General features: G+C 34.4%; 1 protein-coding gene across 1 annotated transcript; it reads left to right on the top strand.

The window, feature by feature from the left end:
- LOC142336604 (somatostatin receptor type 2-like) lies at positions 1-24,970 on the top strand. The gene is made up of 3 exons (XM_075385514.1): positions 1-247; positions 8,222-8,455; positions 24,774-24,970. Exons 1-3 carry the CDS (start codon positions 91-93, stop codon positions 24,968-24,970), a joined length of 588 nt encoding a protein of 195 aa, XP_075241629.1. The 5' UTR covers positions 1-90.
- The last annotated feature ends 930 nt before the right edge of the window (positions 24,971-25,900 follow it).

The following is a 25,900-nucleotide window of genomic DNA, read 5'->3' as shown; positions in this document are numbered from 1 at the left end:
GATAGCTGGTTTTTCGGCGAGATCCCTTGCCGTTTGCTTATTTTTCTTGATTCCATTAACCAATTTTCAAGTGTATACATATTGAGCGTAATGTCAGTTGATCGCTACCTCGGAGCTTCTAGGCCTCTCAGCCGGATTCAGTTTCGAACTAAAAAGTATGCCTGGACACTTTCAGCCGCCACTTGGATTGCGTCAATCGTGCTATGTGCCCCACTATGGTTCATCAGCCAGTCGTACGGCGGTCAGGGTTAGTTTTGGAGCTAAATTGATTTTTTAAACTCTTGCATTTTGAGCGCATATTACAATATAATGCGTGCTCATCGCAGGGTCAGACGCTTGCTCAGACGCAGCAAGTCATACATCAAAATAGAGCAATTGGTTCAAAAGGAATATATAACTGTCAAAAGTTGCCCGATAAGTGTATGGCAGAACCAAACGAACGAAGTACGTTCTGGTAACGCATGTATTGAATTGATTTCGTATTATTTCAACGCTTAGTTTTTCAAAAAATATTGTTCCAACGCTCCAAAAATTATTTGGGAATTTCTGTCCAAAACGATTTTTTTTCAGGTCGGCGCAGATCGAATTTTATGTCAATTCTCATCGATCCGCTAATGCAGAGTTTATTCAGTGAATTGAGTTTATGACAATTTTTTACTCCTAGACAGATTATTTTTGAACGGAATGTGAATTATTGAAAGTTTCCTAGCTCTTCCTCATTTGGCAGACAATTGAATGAAAACAGATGACCAGGGTCCGCATAATATGTGCGACTCCACATTACCGAGCCTCCTTGCTTACAAGTATGCAAACAAAAAATTTTAGTTAATTCCAAACAGACACATATGATTCACAAAATAATAACAAAACAATGCAAAAATAATTAAAACAAAATCGAACACAAACAAGTAATCAACGGTAGTAATCAACGGCAGTCCAGTTAAAAGAACCAGTGGTTCTCTGGACGTAAACACTGTCCATCAAAGGAAAATTCTAAAAAGCACACAGAAAACAGAAGCACTACAACGATTATCATCTATATTATAGTATAATTCAAAAGTTTATAACATAGCCGGCAGATTGCCGGAGAACATCCGCTGTTGACGCGCTTGATGCACATCGGGATTGAAACAGAAAAAGAAAAAAGATAATGACCGTGTTTTTTTATGTTTTTTTTAAGTGCCAAAAATTGTTCTAATTCTGCATGCAGTTTCAGTTGGATTCTAAAACTATACTTAATTCAGTTTCTAAACTGAAAGCTAATAAACTTAATACCAATGTCAGCTAGCAAACACTCTAATGAACTTTGATAACCTAATTCTCAATGACTTAATGACTGGGATTTATCGGTTTTTCCCGTCTCTTTTGATTTTGATCTTTTGACATTGACCATATTCACTACATAACGTAATTCAATGAGTGAAAGAAATTGAAATCCATTCAGTTGAAGCAGTGAGTGAAGTAAGTCAGAAATCAACGTGCAAATCGTGATTTAAAACAAAAAACGTGATCAAAAGGTAAAAAGAATTAAAAAATATAGCCAAAGAAATCCTGAAAAAACACGAAGAGTCGTGTTCGTGAAAGATTTACCTTTTACATCAACTGGTACCTACTAAAATGAACACTAAAACCACAAAATGAGTCAAAAAATGAATTTTTTACGCAACTGAGAACAACGAACTGCGCACTCAGCAACAGCCAAGCCATTTTAGGCTCCCAAAGTTTTCTATTTTTGGAGAAAAATTGGAATAATGCATGAAATGGCCAGAAATTGTTAAAAAATTTAGCAATTTCCGCAAGTCTCTCAACTGAAACACTATTTTACAACATAAAAACAGTAATCATCTGGCAACTAAACAGAATTTGCATTTCAGTTGTCATCATCAATCACCATGAACGCGATAAAATGAACGCCAAAAAGTTAATCAAATTGAAATTAACCATGAAAAAGACTAAAGAGACAGAACAATACTCAAACGCAAAAATCGTATACTACCAGAATTTGGCCGTAAGAATATTCGCAGAAAAACAGTGCCGTTCAAAATTTTAAAGTCAAGCTAGCAAGCAGTGCCATATTAGATTAAATAACGTCAATTGCAAAAACAACAAAAATAAATATTCAAAGGGAAAAGACAAATTTTAGTTCGAATCGCTAATTTTCGATCTAATAAAAGTAGAGCGAATTAGCGAATTAAACTTTAGGTCTTAGAAAATTAGAAAAACACATGCTAGAAGGTGACAAAACCCAGATATTGTGAGAAAAATAAACAAGAAAAACTAATTCGCAATCTCTGAAAAATCAAATTAAAAATTAAATAGGAAAATCTAATCAAAAATCAAATTGGAAAATTTTGAGGCTAAAAACATTGATTTTTCGTTTTTGAGCAATCAGCAACCAAGGTTTGAAAAAAATTCACGGCCGTCTTTCAGTCTAAGTAGGAAGCAAAAACAGCTCAATTGCGAAACAGTAAAACAATTTAAAAAAATGTTCAAAATTTTGTTAAATTTTTCACTGAATTTCAAAGATTCATCGCCAAAGAAAATTCAATCAGCAAAAAAGCGAAACCAAAAACTCCGACGTTGCACTGAAAGACCTTTTATGCTAATTAAACTCAAATTAGAAACAAAAAACTTAGAAAACTTGGACAAAAACAGCCAAAAGCGGATTATTACGGGTACAATTTTTTCAAAAAAAAACTCACGGCAAAAAAGGCATCCAATTCAGGAACTATCAAACTGACGTTGCTATGTTTACTAATTTGTATTTTAAAAAATCAGCTCAAAGATCTAAAAAGGACGAAATTAAAGAAAAGGCCAAAAATTGACTAGTAAATTAAGACATATAAGCAATTTTACACTTTAAAGGCATTATTAGGCTCTCAAAACATTGTGGTATCAATTTCAGATGGTCGCTTACTCATCTATCAAAAGATTCTTCTACAAAAAATCAAGTTAAAACAAAAATAGTGAGCCAAAAATGGAAAACCAAAATTTGAGCCAAATAAATGGACGAAAAAGGCTAAAAACAGGCATCTATATGCGCCGATCTCTCAAAAACTCCTTTCAAAGTCAAAAAGTCATTCACTCAACGCAGCTCAAGAACAAAAAGTTTCTCTCGCTCAGCTAATGTTAGTTCGCACGGCAATTTCACTATTAGGTCAAAACGCCGACTGAAAAAATAGCACTTCGGGTTTAAAAAAACCTTAAGAAAACCACCACTCTTCTTCGAGTCGTAAAAAAAGGAGAGCGCCTAACTTAATTCTCTTTTGTTGCGGAATATTTAAGCCAGGCCGTGTCTTTTCTTCAGTCAACTTTTCGTTTTTGTGAACTCAATGTAGCAAAAAAGAAACAATATTTTGTAGTCCTTAGAGCCTACGTTTGATTTTTTTTTAAAAAAATTCAAGTTTAATCGCATACTGAAAAAGAAGGGAGCTATAGAAAAAATTGGAAAACGAAAAAAGGGAAAGAATGGGGGGATTTATATTAAAAAATATTGCATTAATTTGGTTGCCAATATTTTTCATACACTATATTAATGAATAGGCTGTAGTAATAGTTTCATTTGAGTTCAGAATAGTGTATTAATTTTTTTTTGAAAACAAAAATGCGTATTATCTTATTTTTCGATTTTTTTTCCTGCTATTTTGCGAGTTTGTAAGCTATTTTAGTGATTTTTTATTCATTTCCTGTTGCATTCTTTGGGAATTGAAACCGCACTCACCATTTGCTCAAATTTTTGTAGTTATCAGAAAATTACCGTTTTTAAGGTATTAAAACGGTGTTTTTGTGAAAATGACGCAAAATTATAAATTTTTAATTAAATTACCAATTTTTTGCAGTTTTTCATTTTTTCGAGATTAGCGAAAAATGTGCTCCTGAAATGGCTTGTCTACTACTGTCCAAGCGATTTGCAGGTTTCAATTGCAAAGTAAAAAAAGAATTTTTGTTAGGTGTACATGTATTGTTAAAATTTTTATTTTTATGCAAACTTATTTTCAAAAATTTTTAGCTAAGTTGTTTTTTCAGAATTATTTGTTTTTTAAAATTTTTGACTCTTTATTGAAAACTTTGTGCGTCACTTTAGCAAATACAAAGTGTTTGAAGAGGTAGTTTTCTGGACAGAAGACTCTCGAATTCCGCCAATGTATTTTTAAATTCGTGTTACCTGTCGATCACGTTTGTCGCTTTCATTAGTTATGACCGTTTTCAATAGTTATGACTATCACGTTTGATTTCTGACTAGCATAATCCACTTCTACTACTGATTAGAATTGAAATCCTTTCACTCATTGAATTACGTAATATAGTGAATACGGTCAAGGTCAAATAATGCAAAATCAGAAACGCATTGAACCGAACTTAACAGTTCATAGTGCATTAGGTGATCAAGTTCCGTTTGAGCAATTGCTAGCTGTCACTATTTAAAAACTAAAAAACACTTTTAGTTAAGAAGCTGAAATAAATGTAATTTTAGAGTCCAGCTGAAACGCAATAAACCAAACTTAACAGTTCATAGTGCATTAGGTGATCAAGTTCCAACTGAGAAATTGCTAGCTGTCACTAGTTAAAAACTAAAAACCTTTAGTTAGGAAGCTGAAGTAAGAAATTTAGAATCCAGCTGAAACATCACACCAAATTATAACACTCTTGACACTTCGAAACACTTCTGTCAATTTCTATTTTTTTCTTTTTCTTTGACAATGCCGATGTGCGTCAGAGGGGGCAACGAAGACTAATTGTGCGACGAAGACTAATTGCCATTAAATATTTGGCTATTTTGCAACTTCGTTCAACAGAAACTTCTTAAACCAATATAAAAAACATCAAAAAGACAAAAAAACACTTTTTAAAACTCACAGTCTCCCTCTCTTATTTATAAAATTGTGTAGTGAAGTTCTTCAATTTCTTATTAGTTGAACAAGTTTTCGATGTAACTAAAAAGCAAAAATGCTATAAAATGTGGAAAACCTGTGATTGCTTTCTATGGATTTATTGATCTGAAATTGAATCCAAATCAACAACTGATACTACTGATGTACACGAACAGTATAGGAAACAAATTTTCTAGAGACCGAGAAGACTCAACAAAATTAAAATACTTTGTTCACCTTTGTGCTGCTTTCTCTGGCGTTTTACTTTTTTGATTAAAAAGGATCTAATAAAGTTTATTAAAAAGACTTTTGTCTATTTCTGAGTGCAAGTACGCTGAGCCCACATTCTATAAATCAATTGTAAGTTCAATAGCCCATTAGTCCAATTGAAACTCTGTAGATTTGTATAAATTTATAATACTTGAGGCCCCAACAAACAAAATGTTTTTGACAAAAAAGGGAAATGTCCCTTTTTTCATTTCCTGTTGAGTATTCCCGTTGCTTCAAAAGTATTTCTACTTTAACCTCTCAACTGCGTTACAACCGAATGCTAATTTAACTTGTGAATATGTGAATCAGTGGGTAGTGTATTCATGTTTTCATCACAGAATGAACAAGTGGAAATCAGGAAATTTTTAGACAAGAATCTTAGTTTTCGTGCAAATGTCTATAAATTTACTTTTATTTAACTTCACGCTATACCTTATAGAATGGTTCTTACGGTGTTTAATTCGACCTTGAATTAATGAATTGCTTCAAGGGTTATTCAAGAACAGAAGTGAAAAAAACATTTGAGGTAAGAACGAAAAAGCTTTTTTCATTTTCATTTTCTTTAGACCTTAAATTTGTTTGATGCTAGCTATGTTCAGCTGAACTCATATTCATTAGCAGTCCAATTTGTCTTACATTCAATTGAACGTAATGTCGCTAGGAGTTCTTTCAATGTTCATAAAAACGCACATTTTTTAGTGAAAAGGAAAAAAATTTTTGTTATTTCTGCAAAGTACTTTCCAGAACCATGTGATCCAGGTAATTAAGGACTCCATTTTACCGTTAGTTGATTTGACTACCAAAGGAAACAATATCAGAAAAAAAGGTTGAGAAAAAAATTTTTTTATTTGTAACGTAGACCTTGAAAAGACGAAAACACCTTTTTGGTTCGCTTTAAGAAGTAACATTCAAAATTAGGCGACACCTGAATAAGAAAAAACCGAAATTCACTTAACATGACGGTTCTCAATTTTTCATTTTTGCGGCAAAACAGTCGTACTTACGTTTGCTACGGAAAAAGTTAAATATTCAATTAAAGCTTATTAATAGCCGCACAGCCATAGCTGAGGCTATTATTAGCCTTCTCTTGGTTTTTACAATTCAAAGAATTTCAATTGTATTGGGGCGCTGATCTGTTCACACATTTTCATGATTTTTGAAGCCAAATTGAAGTAGTGATTTTGGTCACGCCGAAGCAGGAAGTGGAGCAAAAAAGCGAGTGGTTTTGCGGCGTAAAATTTTTTCGCTCTAAATTGAAAGCAGAGTGAGAAAACGGTGTTTGAAAAAAATTTCGCCTTCTCGCTAGTGGTTTTTTGTTCACATGCGGCAATTTCACTTTAATTTTTACTGTTTTTTCGATTTTTCGGATCGGATTTTTTTGTAAATGGTTTTCCCAATCCATTCATAGTCCGTTCTAGGTCTAGTTTTCTGTTCAGTCAATGAAAATTCTTTGAATTGTACGTCAGGACTTGTCCTGCTATGTTTTTACAATTCAAAGAATTTGAATTGTATTCGGGCGCTGTCTTTTTTTTAAGATCTGTTCACACATTTTCATGATTTTTGAAGTCAAATTGGAGTAGTGATTTTGGTCACGCCGAAACAGGAAATGTAGCGAAAAAGCGAGTGGTTTTGCGGCGTGAATTTTTTTCGCTCTAATTTTAAAGTAGAGTGAGAAAATGGTGTTTGAACAGAAGTTCGGTTTATCGGTAGTGGTTTTTTGTTCACATGCGGCAATTTCACACTGATTTTTACTGTTTTTCGATTTTTTGGATCGGATTTTTTTCCAAATGGTTTTCCCAATCCATTCACAGCTCATTCTAGGCCTAGTTTTTTGTTTGAATTGAATTTTCATTTCTCGCTAGTGGTTTTTTTTATCACATGCGGCATTTTGGCATTGATTTTCAGTTTTTTTCTTATTTTTTGATCTGTTTTTTTAATGGTTGTCTCAATTCACTCATAGTCCATTCTTGGTCTAGTTTTTCTGTTTAGTCAATGAAAATTCTTTGAATTGTACGTCAGGACTTGTCCTGCTATGTTTTTTATTTCGCCGTCGCGATTTTGTTACGACCATATGACGTCACAACCACTTCAAATCTGCTTTTTGTTCATTCGTTCATGCAATTTCAACTGAAGTGCGTGTGTGAAGTCATTTTTCGCTCTTAGAGGAGCGAGTTTTTTTTTGTTCATTCGCGTGACTAAATTTTTGGTCACATTTTACTTACCTCACTCTCAAAAATGACTTCCTCACTTTGAAATTGACTTTTATTTACTTTAATTTAAAGATATAAGGTCAAATGGGTGTGTGTCACTCTAAATGAAGGTTATTTGAGAGCAGCTAATAAAGGCAGCAAACACTTATACAGATTTTAATCAGAATATAACATATCAGCCTTCAATGCAAAGGTTAATTTTTTTGGTCTGTCTCTTTTACTGTTTTTTGGAGACTGCAGATCTACGAAGCTATTGCGACTATTTTCTGGCAATCTGCCAGCTATGTTATTAAATTAAATTGTGCAATTAAATTGACACTCATTAGATTTTTTCGACTGAGAATAAAAATAAGTTTTTAACAAACTTGAGATGTATGTTGGAACAATCTGTGGTACGCAGTCTCGCGTGAGTCGTCTCGTTTTAATAACGAAAGAGATGTCACCAGTTACAATAGTCAGCTTCTAGATATCTCAAGAATAAACATAGATTTATAAGCAAATCAGGGCACCTCGGCAATTTTTTCTTTCAGAGATTGGAACAATTCAATAGTTAAGCCAACATTTCAAATTCCAAAACTTCAATTGTCCCCAAATCAAAAGCGCTTATGCCATTGCTTGACTTGTCTCGGCCATGACTGTAATCACGACTTGCCAGATCTCAACCGAAGACTTGAAACGTCATAATCAAGCCCTGACAAGTCTTGGCAAGTTTCCAGATTAGAAACATTACTGATTAGCACTGACTAGTTTCTCCCAACACTTGGTAGAAGTACTGCTGAAATCTTAAATTTTTCCCCCATAGGCTGCCACATTCAGCAATCTTTTCCGGGAGTCTATCAAATTCAACAAACTCTTCTCTTTCACTTTCAGGACGATCAGAATCAGACACCCAAAAATGCTATTTCCTGGAAAGCGAAGATTCAAGTTCAGCACACTTGTACAAACTCTTCACAATTTACGCATTTCTGCTTGGTTTTGCTATCCCTCTTGCAATCATATCAGCAGCTAACTTTGCCATTCTGCGACATGTCAAACGCCGCAAGGAAAACAAGGACCACGAGCAACTTAAAATCAACATTTCAAATCAGGAAATGTTTCTTTTCTGTATTTTTCATTAGGAAAAGTGAAATATTTTAGGACACTCATCAATAATTCTGATTACTGTCCATAGGCTCGGTAACGCTACCTAATTCGTTTTTCTAAAACAGAAAAATTAATTTGATATTAATACAACTCAACAGCAAAACTGTTTAGAGCAAAAAGTTCAAAATAAGAAAACTTTTAGAAGGAAGCAGGTTTATAACAGAACATTCGGCCAGAAACGCTGTAGGAAAAAAAAACTTTCTCTTAGGCCGCTGAACAACTAATGATTCAACCACCTTTGAATTTAAAAACGAATGTTAAAAAATTCGTATTACTATAATGCGAAAGAACCCAAAACGTTTTCGAAAAAAACTGCAAAAAACCCACTTAATTATAGATAGGAAATAAACCCCAACGAAAATACACCTGAAAATGACTTAGTCATGTCAGTCCCAAAAATAATGAAAAAGTCTGAAAACTCCGAACTTACGCCAACAATAAACAAGTTATGATCTATAATTTTTCCACTTTTGTATTTCTCTCAAATATTTATACTTCAGGACGGTAAAATTCTTAGAGTACAACGGTTCCATATTCTGTTTTATAAGAGTATTGATAACCTTTATAAACAGGTGATTTAATGAGAGCTGTACCTACTCACTCTAACGATTTCTTATGAGTAAAGGATTTTAAAAGAGACCAAGTAGACACTAGACTCATCAATATTGGTCATAATGACCACATGATTGCATAGTGCACAGCACTGTTTTCTCAAAGTTAGCATCTTTGTTGTTATAATTTTGAACAAAAAGAAGCTGAATTTGAAGAAAAAAACCATATGAAAAACAATTAATTTTTTCATTTAAAGATGTACAAAATTGGTTACTGTCTGAACAATTGACATTTTGATTACTTCAAATACAAAAATGCGTAAAATTTGTTTGCATATTATGGCTCTCCCAGTTCACCAATACCCGAGCTCAAATCTACACTGCTATGCCATGAAGTCCGACAAAGAAACCCTTATGTATGCTCCAAAAAGCCGAAATATTCAAAACAATTTAAAATTGATTTTCTCTTAAGAAGAAATCAAAATGTATGTGAAAACAAATTGCCATTGCAATAGTTGAGGCAAAAGCCAAGCAGTGTAGTCGGAAGAATCATAGAATTTCCGATTAAAACTTTTCAATGCAATCAGATTTTGACAAGTTCTCTTGCAATATAGCTTGAACTTTACCGGTACATATACAATAATCAAAACGAGCTGAAATAATCTTTCAAACTAGCGTCAAGGCTTTCTATATAGCCAACACCCCATCTGCACTGTTAATATATTTGCAAAAATGACAGGAAAAAATATAAACAACCAACTAATGTCGGGCAAATTTCTCTCAAACGATTGGCGAGCGGTTGGCTTTGTAAGTAGCTTGCTACGGCTTAGGGAAGCCAGCTTTAGCTTAATTAAAGGGGCGTAGGGTGAGCGCAGCGGGGGGGGGGGCTTATAGAAGGGGTGGGGGTTGTCGAGCTCGCTGGGTTACGGGTGCTGCGATAAGCAGGGGTGGGGGCGGGATGAGGGGAACTGGTGTGTGTGTGTATGTGTGTGTGTGTGTGTGTGTGGGGGGGGGGGCTGATGTGATGTGGGTGGGGGGTGAAGTGTGGGGGTTATACTCAGCTTTCATACCATAAATTTATTTCTCCAAAACATTTTCGTTGAATTGCATACTTAGAGTCTAGTAGGCTGAAAGCCTCTAAGAGCCCTAAATGCCCTCCGGGCGCTACCTGCGCTATCCCGTTTTTGAGGACGAAAAATCAAATGGGTGAGACGAGAAATCGATAAAGCGAAAAAAGACTAATATAATTGCTACAAACTTCGTTTGAGAGCATTTAAAAATTACATAAGAAACCAAAGATCTAGCTCGGCGCAAATTTCTTCTGGGCACCTTTTTTTAATTATTCAAGTCGTCAATTCAGGCGTCCGCTTCAACCAAATGGAAAAATATATGAGTTACGGCACGTATAAACAACCCCCTTAGACCAGCAAAATAGGGATCAACCAAACAAATTTTCTATCCATTTTATTTTAAAAACGTGACGGAAAGTGGAGGCTCGAAATAAACATCAGGCTATTCAATATTTCAACTCTGTCACTGACAATTGAAAATTGACCGGGATACTTTGTAAGAAAACCCCTGGCCAAAGTTGGGCTGCAAGATTAAGGCCACAAAAAGAAACAGTCCATTACATTAGACACGCGATTTCGAGAAACGGAAGAAAACTTGTGTCATTATAATGACCTGTACTGTTGCTTTCGCTTTATGCTGGTTTCCCTTGTATTTATTCCTAATTTTCGTTTACTTCTTTCAAGAAAGTCCAGACATAGAAACTGGATCAGACACACCTCAAGCGATCCAAAACACAAATGATGTCTCTCATAACAATTTCAACGGCTATAGTGCTTACAACACCTCAAATTCTGATAAAAACAAGGAAACATTCACCGACAACCTTAGAATGTCGTTCCTGCTGCTGAGTTACTGCAACGGATTGTTCAACCCTCTCGTCCTCCTTATTATGTCGTCGTCTATTCGGAGCAATCTCAATTGCTTCAAACAAAAACCTCGACAAACTAACTCGACGAGGATGAGAAAACCGGTATTTAAACAAGCCAGTCGGACACTAAGTACTGTATTAACTTCCAAAAACTCGCACCCGAGACCTCCAATCCACTGCTCCTATAACGAGAAATCCAAACTGATTCCAAATGGTCAAAAACTGTAAAATTATGCAGCATTGTGAAAACCGAAAATAGTTTCTAATACTTATTTAAGTGTGAAATAGTTATTCATTGAGCGAATTTATGTTGTTAATTTATTCGGTTAGACTGTAGTTTCGTGTACAAAATTAACTATTCCTGAGTGAATTATCGATTTATATACAGTTATGTTGCTTTAGCTTAAACAATGTATTCTTACATAGTTTTTTTTCTTTGAGGTTCGTGTTATTTTGATGGGGCTTGGTAGTTAGGCTTACTCCTGTTTTTTTTGTTCCGACCCCACTTGTGGGAGGAGGAACTATATACTCAAATGGGTTTTTTTGTTCAGACAATTTTGGCCGATCGATATAATCACCGTAGATTTTTTTGAATTTTTTTTTTGAACTATCGAGGATTGAAATTTTACGTGAACGTGATATTTGGCATGATTGTGTTCACTTTTTGTAATTTTTCTTCAAATAAAGATATTTTTTATTAAAACATAATTCAAAATTACGTTTCACGACAAAATAAATCAATTCTGAGTTCTTAATAGACAAAAGGCGATAAAAAGTCTAGTTCTGGTCTCATAGGGAAGTTTACTATCAAAAAATTCAAATTCCATTTGAGAGCTCTTTTTTTTGAAAAGTTTTTTATATTTTTTGTTTTCTTGGGTCACCTAGAGACTAGTCGCTTTTCAGATCTTCTAGGTTCCGCTAATGACAAACCTGATTTACAGTCATATGAAGCCCAATGAACAATAAATTCGTTTTCAAGGAATCGTTCGTGTTTTTTTGGCTTCGTGTTTTTTTGAAATTCTAAATGAAATTTTGATTTTCCTTTTGAGGTTTAACTAAATTTCTGGAGTCCTATGGAATAGTCTCTAAACAATACAATAGGTTTTGTAATAAGCATTAAGTTAAACTATCTAGAGCTATCAGTGTACAGCTAACAACTGTTAAGACTTTAAAAAAGATTTTTTGAGAAACTTTCTTAACATTAACCGATCATAAAACTATTTTCTTGCATTATCAGTCAGTCTCAGTAATGACAAGACCCTCCTCCTTTCTACTGCAACCAAATTTAATCTAGTTAGCGCTTTAATCTTCGATCTATTTGATATATGACTTCAATGCCACAATATTTCAAATAATTTTAAAAATTTTGGACATTTTCTCTTTATTGGTTCCTCTTGAAATCTTATCACATTATCCTGATACTGATATCTCCCATTGACACAGAGAAGACGTTTAAGGGATCATGGTTAAAGTTTTCAGAGAAAAACCAATGGTTTAAATGACTTCAACACTTTCTTCTTGCACTTTTCTACTAAATTTTGTTTTTGCCTGTATTTGTTGTTGTTTCTATAGTCCTAAGACTTATTGTGATGTCCCGTTGATTACCTATGCATCACAAATATCGTTGTCCTCCAATCGAGGCATGCGCTCCAATTGGGCGTATTTTTTGACATCGCTGAAAGCTTTGGAATTTAATGGCTATTAAGAATTTTAAAATAATTTATCGAATTTTTTTTTGAAAATTAACCAATCTTAGAATTATTTTCGTGAACTTTAAGTCAGTCTCAGTAAAGACCGGACCCTTTTCTTTTCTACTTCCACCAAAATTAATCTAGTTAGCAATTTTATCTTCAACTATTGGTGTTATGACTTCGATGCACAAGTTTTCATAATATTTTTTAATTTTTGGATATCGTTTACGTAATTCTGGTTGCTTTTGAAATCTTAAGGCATTATGCTAATATTGATAGTTGCATTGGCAAACAGATGACGTTCAATGGAGTATACATAAAGTTTTGAGACTTATACATAATGTTTTCATAGTCAAAAGTCATCAACTTATAGTAATGTCTTATTGATGACTTTTGAATGACGAATGACAAAAATCCTAGTCTGGTTGAGGAAAAATCCCATCTGATGTGTAGTTAGGAAAAAGTAAATTTGTGTAGTTAGGGTTTTATCTGATTGTAATTTTACGATTGTAATTTGTCTTTTAAATTAAGATATTGAGTTTTTCCGTGAAATTTTTGCTTTTGCTTTTTTTTGTTGTTGTTTTTTCTCATAGTCTTTTTAATGAAAAATCTCGTTGTAATGAGGCATGTCGTCATTTCATTCAATTATTAGTTGTGTAACGATTTTTTTGAACTCAGACATCTATTTTGATTATCTCTTTGTCAAAAATTTAAGGCAAAAGACAGTTGAGTCAAAAATGTTTGAGCTCGGGTCGGAACATCATGTGCGAACGCACATTAACGAGCCCCCTTGTCTAATGAAGGAACAAAAGGATTAGTATGAGAGAAATGTGTTAGGATCAACCCTAGTTACACATAAGTCTGTTAAATAATAAAGCATTAAAACAAAGTTTAAGTATCAGGCATCGTTTTTCTGGGTTTATCATGCTTCCACTCCATTCATTTACTATTTCGCTGAACAACCGCAATTTAAATTCAGATTGCGAAGAAATTACGCATAATGAATCTAGCTTACAGAACCAAACAATCATGCAAAAGGTTGAACACAAAAATCTGATAAAACAACAAAAGTCGAACAAAAAATCAAAAGTTTTGACCATACAGAAAAACTAATCCTTGTTCATACTACGAATGGATTTTGAAAATCATTTAGACAATCAGGAACCCATTAAAGAAACTCGATAATACAGAAAACATGAAAGTCAATTTGCTACAAGTAAACGAGGAAAATATCGAAAACTTTTTACTCCAAATTAATGTGCAAAAAATGCCCCCACCCTAAAGATTAAAGAACAAGTTTAACTAACATGTGGTGCAATTAAAGAGCCGTTACGAACATCAAATTGTCCCTTTTTTATCATTGTAGAGCTGAAACGCGTATTCCACAGAGTAACTAATAAACATGAAAAGCTTAAGCTTACAGCATTAAAAACTACTTCAGTGGAGAAAAATTTCCTAAACTTGGCAATTTTTTCCGCTTCTAATTCACTCGCTCTTTAAAGAACATCCATTTTAACCAACATAGCTGGCAGGCTGCCAGAAAATAGCCGCAATAGCTTCGTAGATCTGCAGTCTAAAAAAACAGTACTAAAGACAGACCAAAAAATTCGTCTGTTCATTGAAGGCTGACATGTTATATTTTGATTTAAAATTGTATAATTTTTTGTTGCCTCTATTAGCTGCTCTCTATTAACCTGCATTTAGAGTGACACAACCCATTTGACCTTATCTCTTTGAATTAAAGTAAATAAAAGTCAATTTCAAAGTGAGGACGTCATTTTTGTGAGTGAGGTAAGTCAGAGTGACCAAAACTTTAATCTCGCAAATGAACAAAAAACTCGCTCCACTAAGAGCAAAAAATGACGTCACGCAAGCACTTCAGTTGAAATTGCATGAACGAAAAAAGCAGATTTGCAGTGGTTGTGACGTCATATGGTCGTAACAAAAATAGCGATGACGAAATAAAAAAAAACATAGCAAGTTAAGTCCTGGCGTACAATTCAAAGAATTTTCATTGACTAAACACAAAACTGGACCAAGAACGGACTAGGAGTGAATTGGCAAAACCATTTCTAAAAGAATTAGATAAAAAAAAACAAAAATCAATGACAAAATGCCCCTAGGGAGAACAAAAAATCACTAGCCAGAAAGTTAAATTTGATTCTAACAATAAACTAGGCCCAGAATAAACTATGAATGGATTGAGAAAACCATTTAGAAAGAAAATCGATCCAACAAATTGAAAAAAAAATAAAAACCAAAGTGAAATTGCCGCATGTGAACAAAAACCACTAGCGAGAAAGCGAATTTTTGTTCAAACACCGTTTTCTCAGTCTACTTTAAAATTAGAGCGAAAAAAAATCGCGCCGCAAAAACCACTCGCTTTTTCGCTTCTCATCATGTTTCGGCGTGACCAAAATCACTCCTCCAATTTGACTTCAAAATGATGAAAATGTGTGAACAGATCTTAAAAAAAGACAGCGCCCCAATACAATTCAAATTTTTTGATTTGTAAAAACCAAGAGAAGGCCAATAATAGCCCCAGCTATCGCTGTGCGGCTATTAAAAAACCACTCCAACTCCTTGCTCTTCAAGCCTGTTTAACAAAAAAAAACAAACTTCGTGGACGCGCAAAAACATCAAACTTCTACATTCTGTTTCCTAACATTTAACTGAAAATCAAGATGCTCACAATCACATGTCGTTTCGTAAACTCACCATAGTTCCTCAGCAGGGTTAAGAATAGTCTTCACAATCCAGTATTTCTCACGGAAATAAATCCAGAAAACACACGAAATCCGAGGTTTAAGTATAAACGAATTTATGAATGAACAAAAAGGTCCAATAGGTGAAAAAGGGCAAAAATTTTTAAAAATGGCTTGATGTTTCATAACTTTCAAGCCCCACTAACTCCTATAAACACAATATTTGCAAACCGTCCCATTAAAACCGTTCCACGCGCTTCTCAATGTAATTACCTAGGTTTATACACCAATAACTATTCATTTGCTCAAGACCCTGATTTAACTAGTTGAGGTTCAAATACTTCGCTATTATCTCTTACCTGACTTACGTTTGAGGGGCCATATTTGCTGCTTCATTAGCGTGCTATCAAAAAAAGCTCTGTAATGACACCAATAACTAATTATTTTGTTCAAGACCCTGATTTAACTAGTTTAGGTTCAAGCACTTTGCATATTATCTTTCTCACCTGACTTACGTTAGAGGGTCAGGATATGGTGCTTCTTTAGCGTGCTACCAAAAAACTCTGTAATGACACCAATAACTAAGTATTTGTTCTACACACTGATTAAACTAGTTTAGGTTTAAGTACTTTGCTAATATCTCTCTTACCTGACTTACGTTTCAGGGTCAAGCTTGTCACCCCGAGAATCCGCGTCACATCAATTCCTATTAAGTTGGGAACATCAAAACATAGCCTTCACATTGCTGGACAAGAAGAGCAAAATAGAAATATTGAGACCCCCTAGATAAAACGCGTAGTTAAGCAAGCGAAGCTATTCAAAAAACCTGATTTCAAATTCAATCACAATATTCACAAAAAGTTTTAACCACTAATACCTTTCAAACTATAGAACCTTACAACTATCCAGTCTAGGTAGTCTCTAGTGAATTTTAAACATAAACCGACCATCGTTGGAAAAAATGCTCTCGAACAACATACGGGGGAAGCTTAATTTAGAGGGGGCTGACTTTACAAATATTTAATTGGTGCATAAAAGCTTCCCCATTGGGGTTGGCACCAGGACCACCAGGTTCGCAACCTGACACCGTAACCTCTCAGCTACAAAGGTTTTGGCTCATTTCGCTCAGATTTGGTTAACGCAACTCACCTTTCTTCAGAACGAGCGCAACCTAGATCACTCAAAAGTGAAGAACTAAATTTTAAACGGCCACTCAAGAAATCGTAAAATATTATAGAACAAAAGCGCAAAAACGTTAGACAAAAATTTTAGATATTTATTTGGGTAGGTGTTTGCTGTGAGATCTAGGTGAGTGCGACGTACTAAGGTTAAGTGAGAGGTATAGCAAGAGGTAGGTAGGTCCCCCGGGGGGTGTAGAAAGGTAGGGGAGGGGTATGTAGGCAGGGGAGAGCTGGGGGTAGGTAGGGGGTTTGGCAAGAAGGTGGGGACCGTACTTTAGATAAAGAGGGACCTCTGTGATCAAAAATTCTGATAATGACCTATTCACTATGAATACTACCAGCAGTTCCTAATTACAATGATCGAAAATGGAAGTCAAAATTCAAAAACGGTAAATGGTCGATTAGAAAGTAGTCGAAATTCAAGCCATGAACAAACCTGCTTCAGTTTAAAAACACCTGTAGAAGACCAACACTCCTCGTCAAGTTGTAAAAAGAGACACACGTATAATTGCTTCAAACTTCCTTCGTTCATGAGCATTTAATCAGAGGATACATTCTGAACTTTCAATAATTAAAATCCAAACAATTGAATAAACTAAAGAAGAGACTAAACTAGAGAATTTACTTATTCCTGCTGAGAACGCCGACGATATCTGTCATTGCTAACACAAAAATGACAACAAGAAGAACGTACACGGAAACTGATTTTGAAAAACAAATAATGCCAAAAACATTAAAAATTTGGAGAATATGAAACCGTTAAATACACTTAGTTATACCTCATCATAAAGTCGATGAGGTGTGTCATTAACGACAATAAGTGATATTTTAAAAAGCACAAGCAGATTCATTTATGTTTTATAAGAAGACCGATGAGGCATGTCAGACTTCATTGAAAAGACAAAAAATCACGCACAAAACTAAAAAAACGCACACAATTCAAGAGATGAAGTGTCATAAAAAAGCAATGCTGCAAGCGACTGATTCAAACCATGGCAAGATTGCACAATTGAAATACATGAATGACCTTTTCTAGCATTCGTGACACAAAACAGTGAAAGCAGAAGTCACCATTTTGAAAAGCAAAGATTAACATTACTCCTCTTCAAGTCGTCCCACTGCATTTAAAATTGAAGTGTAAAAATACAGTGCCACAATGCATTCTAAATACTTTACAAAAGCGCCCCAATATAAATCAATTCCTTGAATTATAAAAACATAGCAGGACAAGTCCTGAAATACAATTCAAAGAATTAAATGAAAAACTCAGACGTACTCTACTTGACCAGCAGATCAATTGATCAATGCCAGCCAGAACGCAAAACTCATCAAAGAATTGAGAAACTAAAAGACTCAAAACTAAACAAAAACAAACTCATTGCTAAAACTCTCGAAGCTTTTAAACCTAAGGCAAAATTTTTTCCCTTTAAAAACACCTATTACAAAAATATGTTCAAAACCAACTTATGTTTCTGAAATCGGTCCAGTATTATATCTGCAAGACCTGAAAAATATTCATTGGCCTTTGAAGATCGATTAACTCGAAAATGACCAAAAAGTTTAAGAAAAAGAAATCAATTGCAAATTATTGAAATGTTGCTGAAAATCGTGATATAAATATCTTCAGAATCATTTCTGTGTCTCTAGAGGCTATCCAGTAACCCAATTCCAAGCTTTAAAAAATTCATTGGCTCATAGATCGATAGGCAATAATTTTTAGAAAACATTTCAAACTTCAAAAAATAGAAATTCGTTCTATTAAAATGTTGAAAGCCATTCAATTGCCCCCTAGCAACTATTTAATAACATACACTATTATAACTATTTAATAACATGTCAAAAGTTGGATGCGATTGCCTGGCTACTGAGGCAAGAAAAAATAAATAAAATACAAATGTTTTAAAAAAACTTGAAAAAAATGCTAAAATTCGAGACATTAAAAAGTGAAAAAGCATTCCATGGTTACTAGAAACTATGCAGTGCCCTATTAACAAACCTCAAAGGAGACTACCTGGTCCCTGAAACTGGAAAAACTGAAAAAAATGATGAAAATTTTCAAAAACCTGAAAAAAAATGCAAATTTGTTCAAAAAATTTGCTAAAATTTGTAATATTCAAAAGTTGAAAACTATTCCATGGCAACTAAAAATCTTTCAGTACTTATTATCAAATCCCTAATGAGGTTTTCTTGCCCCTGGGACTCAAATAACTTGAATGATGACAATAAATACGTCAAAAAAATTGAAAAATTTGCAACTTTTGTCAAAAAATGCTAAAATTCATGTCAAAAAGTTGAAAACCGTTCCGTTACCAGTACAAACTATGCAGTAATCTATCATCAAAACCTTTATCAAACCCTAGAGGAGGTTTCGTGACACCTAGGGCTAAAAAAACTCAAAAAACGTCAAAAATTTTCAAAAAACCTGAAAAAAATTGCAAAAATTAGTATCATTTTGTGTGTTTGTAGTACAACATATAGCACATAAAATGGTCATAACAAGCAATTTTGTCTCGCAAAAGGCCTTCATCAGCTTTTAAAAACTTCAACCAAAGACTAATCAAAGAAAAATCTCAAAAAAATCACAAAAAACATGAAAAATTGCACCATTTTGAGCCGAAAAACTCCTTAAAATGACCTTCTAACCTTAAATTAAAGCAATCCCAGCAGCTGCACCACTATACGCACTTGAAGGACTTCTAAAGCCCACTTTGGGCCTCTAATGAAACTTAATGCCCGCTGGGCTTTACCTGTTTATCCCGTTTTGAAAGATCAAAGTCATTGAAAAATGTGTGAACACATCTTAAAAAAAAACACAGCGCACCAATACAATTCAAATTCTTTGAATTGTAAAAAAAACGATGACCAATATAGCCTTGCTACCTTTTCGCGCCGATTAAAAATGGTTTCATTAGTCCGCCCTTTATACTTAATATGTCTGCAACGCTGACTGATGGAACCGATTGCATTCAAGCGAAGAGGGCTTTCAAATAAAATTGCAAGCGGATTCAGCATGATTCTTTTTGATTGACGCTCAATAATGGGCGCCATGCAATATTCACTATTTTACCTCGAGTTCATGTCCAACTTTAATTCCGGATAGTTTTGCTCGATTTGTACAAAATCGAACTGTGAGTTTGATCCAGCTGTTCACCCGGAGACCGAGAAAACTAAATCAGGACATTCAGCCTGCTGATTTTAATTAGATTATTCTACCAAATAGCCTTGCTCTCAGGGTTTCTAGAACAGTTTATCGTGAAATGAAACTTGTTTTACCTTGACTAAATGAAAAGGTCTAAAAAGGTCTCCAGCAACGACAAAGCAACTTTGAAAATATAAGGACCCATGAATACTCAATTATTGCTATTATTGAAAACATATTTCCAAATGTACAATTTACAACATCAGAAAGACAAAATCTGGACACGGCACCAATATACCAGATAACGAGTCTTAAAGAAAAACAAATAATGTCTTCAGTGGTTTCCTTTCTCCCGAAACGCGATTCAAAAATTCGCCATTAGGCAAACTTATATTCGGCTCTACTTTTCACCCTAAATTACTTGACCCTCATCTCCTGACACTATTTTACTGCAGCTCAATCATATCACTTTATTAATGTTAATTATCATTCATAGTTGCAATCATTCATATTAATTCTGAGGCTAGCTCATTAATTAAAATAGGTTGCGCTAATATTTCCGCCTGGTGGAAACTAGTTAGGTAACTAAAATGAGTTGCTACGATTGTTCTTCTTGCCGTTTCAATGGCAAGCGAAAAATATCCATAGCACTGCCGGTAAGGAAGGGAATGATCCTATCCTTACCAAAGTTGCAACAGTTAAGAAACTAAGAAACATCTCCAATCACAAAAACCTCTTAGACTACCTATCTATAACGAAGCAACGGTATTTACTTCACAACTTAATAAATTAATCAATACCAATTAAAAAAATTCATAGCCAAAATTTTTTGGGTCTTTCCCATTAGAGCCCCCCACCCGCTTAGTGGTCAGATAACCTATAGCCCCCCCTCCCCCACCCACTCATGGTAAATATACCACATTGGGGGCTATAATTTTATGGGTGGTTATGATGGGAAAGACTCTATTAATTTAGTTTACTTACAACTTGTTTATAATTTAGCTATATTTAAGTTATACTTAAGCAGACCTTGAGAGGGGGAGGGAGTGGTAAAATGATGTACCTATGTATCAGCATTAGGTATAGCCTCTCTTCATCCAATTTCCAAAGATGTACCTAAAAGAGAATGAGAACAATAGACCTGTCAAATTATCATAATTACCCCAGAGGCATTTATCTTAATTTGCCAGGTGAAAACCGTCCAGCTGAGATGATTGATTTTGCGCTCTAATGCATTTCTCGTTAATCTTATCTATGTAACCAAATAAATGAAGAACCTTCACTTGTAAGCATTTTCTCATACACTTCAATAACATATAATTTTCACCATTATAAGTTTCATTCTTTCATTTATGTAAACTATACACTTTTACATCAAGTTTGATTGAAATTCAGTTGAATTTCAATAGAATTTTACACGATTTTGTGATGGTTTACTTGAATTTTGCCAATTTTACCCATTTTTGTATAAACTTCATTCAATTATAACTATATACTTCTTCAATTTTCATTAAAATTCAGTCATTTTTAATAGAACTCACCCAATTTTGTGACGATTTACGTAAATTTGCCCAATTTTTGCCAAAAATACCCAATTTTTGTCAAATAAACAATTGTCAATAAAACCCAATTTTAGCGAAAAAATATCCAATTCTTGTTTAAAAAACGCAATTGCTTCCAAAAAATACCCAATTCTTCGCAAAAATACACAATTATCACAAAAATACCCAATTTTTGCCAAAAATAACCAATAACCAATTATTGCCAAAAACACCCAACTGTTTCCAAAAAATACCCAATTGTTTCAAAAAAGTACTCAATTATTTACAAAAAATACCCAATTCTTGCAAAAAAATACCCAAATCTTGGTAAGAAATACCCAATTCTTGCCAAAAAATATCCAATTTTAGGCAAAAAAAACACGCAATTCTTGGTTAAAAAATACTCAACTATTTACAAAAAATACCCAATTCCTGCCAAAAAATACCCCATTTTTTGCAATAAAATACCCAATTCTTTGTTAAGAAATAATTAATTATTTACAAAAAAATACCCAATTCTTGCAAAAAAAATACCCAAATCTTGGTAAGAAATACCCGATTCTCGCCAAAAAATATCCAATTCTAGGCAAAAAAAAACACGCAATTCTTGGTTAAAAAATACTCAACTATTTACAAAAAATACCCAATTCCTGCCAAAAAATACCCCATTTTTTGCAATAAAATACCCAATTCTTGGTTAAGAAATAATTAATTATTTACAAAAAAATACCCAATTCTTGCCAAAAAATTCTCGGTTGAAAAATACACAATTCTTGGTCTAAATATTCAAATCTTACGCAAAAAATAACCAATTTTTGATGACAATACCCAGTTTTATCAACATAATTAAAAAATTACCCAAAACTCAAAGAAAATTATTGAACTTTTCCCTAAATTGTTCTAATTTCCTCCAATTATTCCCACCATTTCGTAAACTTACAACCTTAAAGATTTTTAAAAACTTATTGTAACAAAGAAACCTCACGTGATCTCAATAATTTCGCATGGAGGGAAATGACCTCTGTTTTGCAAAGTCTGAATAACACCTAATAACAAATCTACTGTGTTATTTATAAAGGATAAGAAATTTCGCATGCGATTAGGCACTTATTCACTGAATCAACATCAATACTCCATATTATCGTCATAACTATGTCATAGCAACGTCATGATTGCGTTATTTTATCGTCACAATTACTTCGTAGTAACGCGACAATTACGTTATAGTATCGTCACAATTACGTCATAGCAACGTCACTATTACGTTATTTTATCGACACAATTACGTCATAGTAACGTCACAATTACGTTATATTATAGTCTAAACTACTCATAACAACATCACAAATACATCCTAGTATCGTCAGAATTACTTCATAGTGTCGTCACAATAACACCATGATGTCATATCTATGTTATAGTGTTGCCATCATTACGTCATACTATTGCCATGATTACGTCAAATCCAATACGAAGTTCTTAAGCGTTTCCGTTAATAACTCATTTGTTTGATTTTCAAACTTCAGTACAGTTGAGTAAAACATTCCCTAAAAAAATTTGACAATCAGTTTTATTCCGTCGCAACTTTCAATTTTACATTCTGTTTTACTCTGTTTCTATCTCACTTAGTATATTAGTTTATAATCTGCTTTTCAGAAAAAGCCAAGAACTTCTAATGCAACACAACGGTGTTCTTCATGCAAAAACCTTATATTGAGATCTAAAATGAGCAGACATCAAAAGCTTCACCCAAAAAGTTGCTCATATTACTCGCCGTCATTTCGCAACGATAAGAAACTGCAGCATCATATTGCTTCCGCACATGCACCGTCTGGTTCTCAAAAAATTGTTCATGCAGCAGCTACAATTCATCATTGTCAACGTATTATAAACTTCATCACAAACGAAACAATCAGCAGCATTATGTTCCAAATCCCTACCACGACGTTGACTTATCTATATACGGAGAACCTACCGCTCTTCACAGTGAATTTGAAACAATCAAGCAGTTCTTACAATCTTTCCTTCTTGAATTGTCTCGAAACAAAGTGCATAACTTAAAATTAATCGAACTGAGCCACGAAACAGTGATCAATAAAATGGACTTTGTTAACAAAGATTTACCAAGTTCAGGTAAAATAAACAGTTCATTGGGTTTCGTGCATCAAAGTGTGCATCAATTGGACGATTTTCACTACTACGCAGCAGATAACAACCGCTTACTTTTAAATCCCATTGTCCTCTCTGATGAGAGATCTCAATTTTATCAAATCAAAGCTCAGATTTTCTACCAAATCTTATTAGTCATTCTCCAGATACGAAATGGAGATTTTATTGAGCTGAAAACGTAACCTTTTTTGTCCTTTTTCTGAGTGGTGTTCCTCGAGGCTGTATCACTTAAAATTTACCCCCAATTCATCTTAGAAACGGTTTCGTTAAATGTTTTGTATCTGACTGCGAAAAAGGCCCTAACAAGTCAAGTTGTGTATGTTCCATGACTAACCAATTAAATGGCAGCAACGAGCTACAGCAAACACAAAGAAATTGATCCAGATATTTCTCTCAGCAACAAGGAGATATGACCAAAGTTTATCAGGAATATATGATATTCCTATTCTCGGAGATTTGGTTAACAGAAATATACAAACTTATTCTACTTTTTAACAAAAAATCTGAAAGATTTCCTGAACTTACTTGTAGCTCCTCGATGAAACACTCAAAAACAATTTTGTTAATGAGATATGATAACAATATCTATTGGACAGCGGATATCAATATGTCCCCCAAAAAATTCAACTGCTATATATGTAATCACCTTTTTGATAGATCATACAATTTGCTGGTCCATATGAAGAATTGCTCCAAGAAAACCCGGCACAAGTATCTATCAGGAGACTATCAACTGTCAGAGCCTGTTTTTGATCGACTGGAAGATTTGAACACTTTTGTTCCCCTACTTTTGAGCCTGTTTCTGACCTTATTTTTCTGTTTGGAGTCAATAACCGCCCCGACAAAACACAGAATTGACTTCGTGGATTGGAAAACAAGTTCCCATTAGCGTGTCCATATTTTCCAACCGAGCTGAGAACTCAATATTCATTTGCAACGAAGATGTACATCAAATAAATTGTGATTTTGTATCCAACATGACACATATAGCAGAAAAAGAGCACATCATTAATGAGAGGAAAAACTTGATGATTTCGTACTGGAACCGGAACAAAAATCAGAATATACGGCTGTTCGACAATTGGTTCTAGTGAAAGATGAACAAAGGCCAAACAAACTTGAAAATTTTTTGAAGACAGAGCTGAGCTTACGACAGCTTACAAAATGGCTTACAATTTCTGGACATTCTTAACTTCCTGGAAGGAGCCACAACTCTGCATTACTTCCTCAAAGTTTATGGAGCGAGCGAGGAAATAGGATTCTTCCCTTACGAAAGGTTCGACATTCGTGAAAAGTTGAATGTGTCCCACCTAATTCCAATTGATAGTCTCTGTAACAAGCTAAAAAAAATCAACACTTGCAGTCGAGTATGAGAAGTTCATGCAATTGAAAGCAGTGGTATGGATCGAGGAAGCAATTTCGAAGATGAAACGCAAGACAAATTCACAAAAAATTGAAACTAACAGTGAACTGCAAAACATTTGGGAACAACAAGGTATGCAGACCCTTCACGACTTCCTCAAGTGGTACAACAGCAAAGATGTTGAACCAATACTTTGAACTATGATAAAAACGATTGTTTCTACCACTCAAAACGAGTAGACATGTTAAAATTGGGTTACTTTTCCAATTTAGACAACAGATTTCTACATTCCTCAAAAGATTCTTTCTCCCATTTTCTGAAAAGGAAAGACGACGACAACTACATTCAAAATGGCCATTAGGGGGACCCTCAATGATTCTTACACATAATAAAGAAGCCAGGCCAGACAAAAACAGTCTAATAAAGTAAGCAAGTGAAATTTTTGCAATGATTTAGTCAACCGTACCCGTTTTCGAAGACTAAGGAAAAGCCAATGGGACTATACAAATCGGGAATATGAATTTGAGACCTTGACATTTCGTCCCAAGAAAAATTGGAGAAGCTATTTTGAGCAGGTGATGGATTATCTACAAAGCATACGCCCACAATGTAGAAACGAGACGCAGTTCAACTAAAGGAAACAGAAGATAGGGCACTATTACGTTGATCGTTATAGCAGTCATTGCATTATTGTTTTCGATTCGATGAGCGGCTTTTATATTTTTGTCCGTGTCAAGGAGAAAAACAGCTTCTCTTCAAGGACATTGAAAACGAATCGAAGAGGCGAAAGTGGGACGATAACCGAAGAGTTTTTACAGAGCTTAGGAATCAACGTCATTGAAATTTGTGAGTGTCAGTGGAGGAAATGGAGGAAAGAGAAGACATATAACACTAATTGATTGAAAAGAATCCATTAAAACGATTTATCCGTTTCAACCAACACCCTCGAAAAACTCACTTAGAAGGGATTCAACGGGAACATTTCATCGGATTGGTCGATTGCAGTCTTGAGGTTCCAGAGCTCTTGCTCCAGTATTTTGCGGAATTCCCTCCCCTTTTTAAGAATTGTGAAGTTGGAAATGGTGACATCGGAGGGCACATGAGAGTTTTGCAAAACAAATTGCTAT

This window comes from Convolutriloba macropyga, chromosome 3 (assembly GCF_964194025.1).
Source record: "Convolutriloba macropyga chromosome 3, txConMacr16.3, whole genome shotgun sequence".
In the NCBI taxonomy this organism is placed as follows: domain Eukaryota; kingdom Metazoa; phylum Xenacoelomorpha; order Acoela; family Convolutidae; genus Convolutriloba; species Convolutriloba macropyga.
Note: the sequence above shows the minus strand (reverse complement) of the source record. Positions and strands in the feature narration are given on the sequence as shown.

What these genes read in the sequence shown, in the direction of transcription:
- LOC142336604 (XM_075385514.1), top strand. Translation starts at nt 91, where the DNA reads ATGTCAGTTGATCGCTACCTCGGAGCTTCTAGGCCTCTCAGCCGGATT. An exon ending in CCAGTCGTACGGCGGTCAGG is followed by an intron (nt 248 to 8,221) that starts GTTAGTTTTGGA and finishes TTTCACTTTCAG; the next exon opens with GACGATCAGAATCAGACACC. An exon ending in TCAGGAAATGTTTCTTTTCT is followed by an intron (nt 8,456 to 24,773) that starts GTATTTTTCATT and finishes CAACACTTGCAG; the next exon opens with TCGAGTATGAGAAGTTCATG.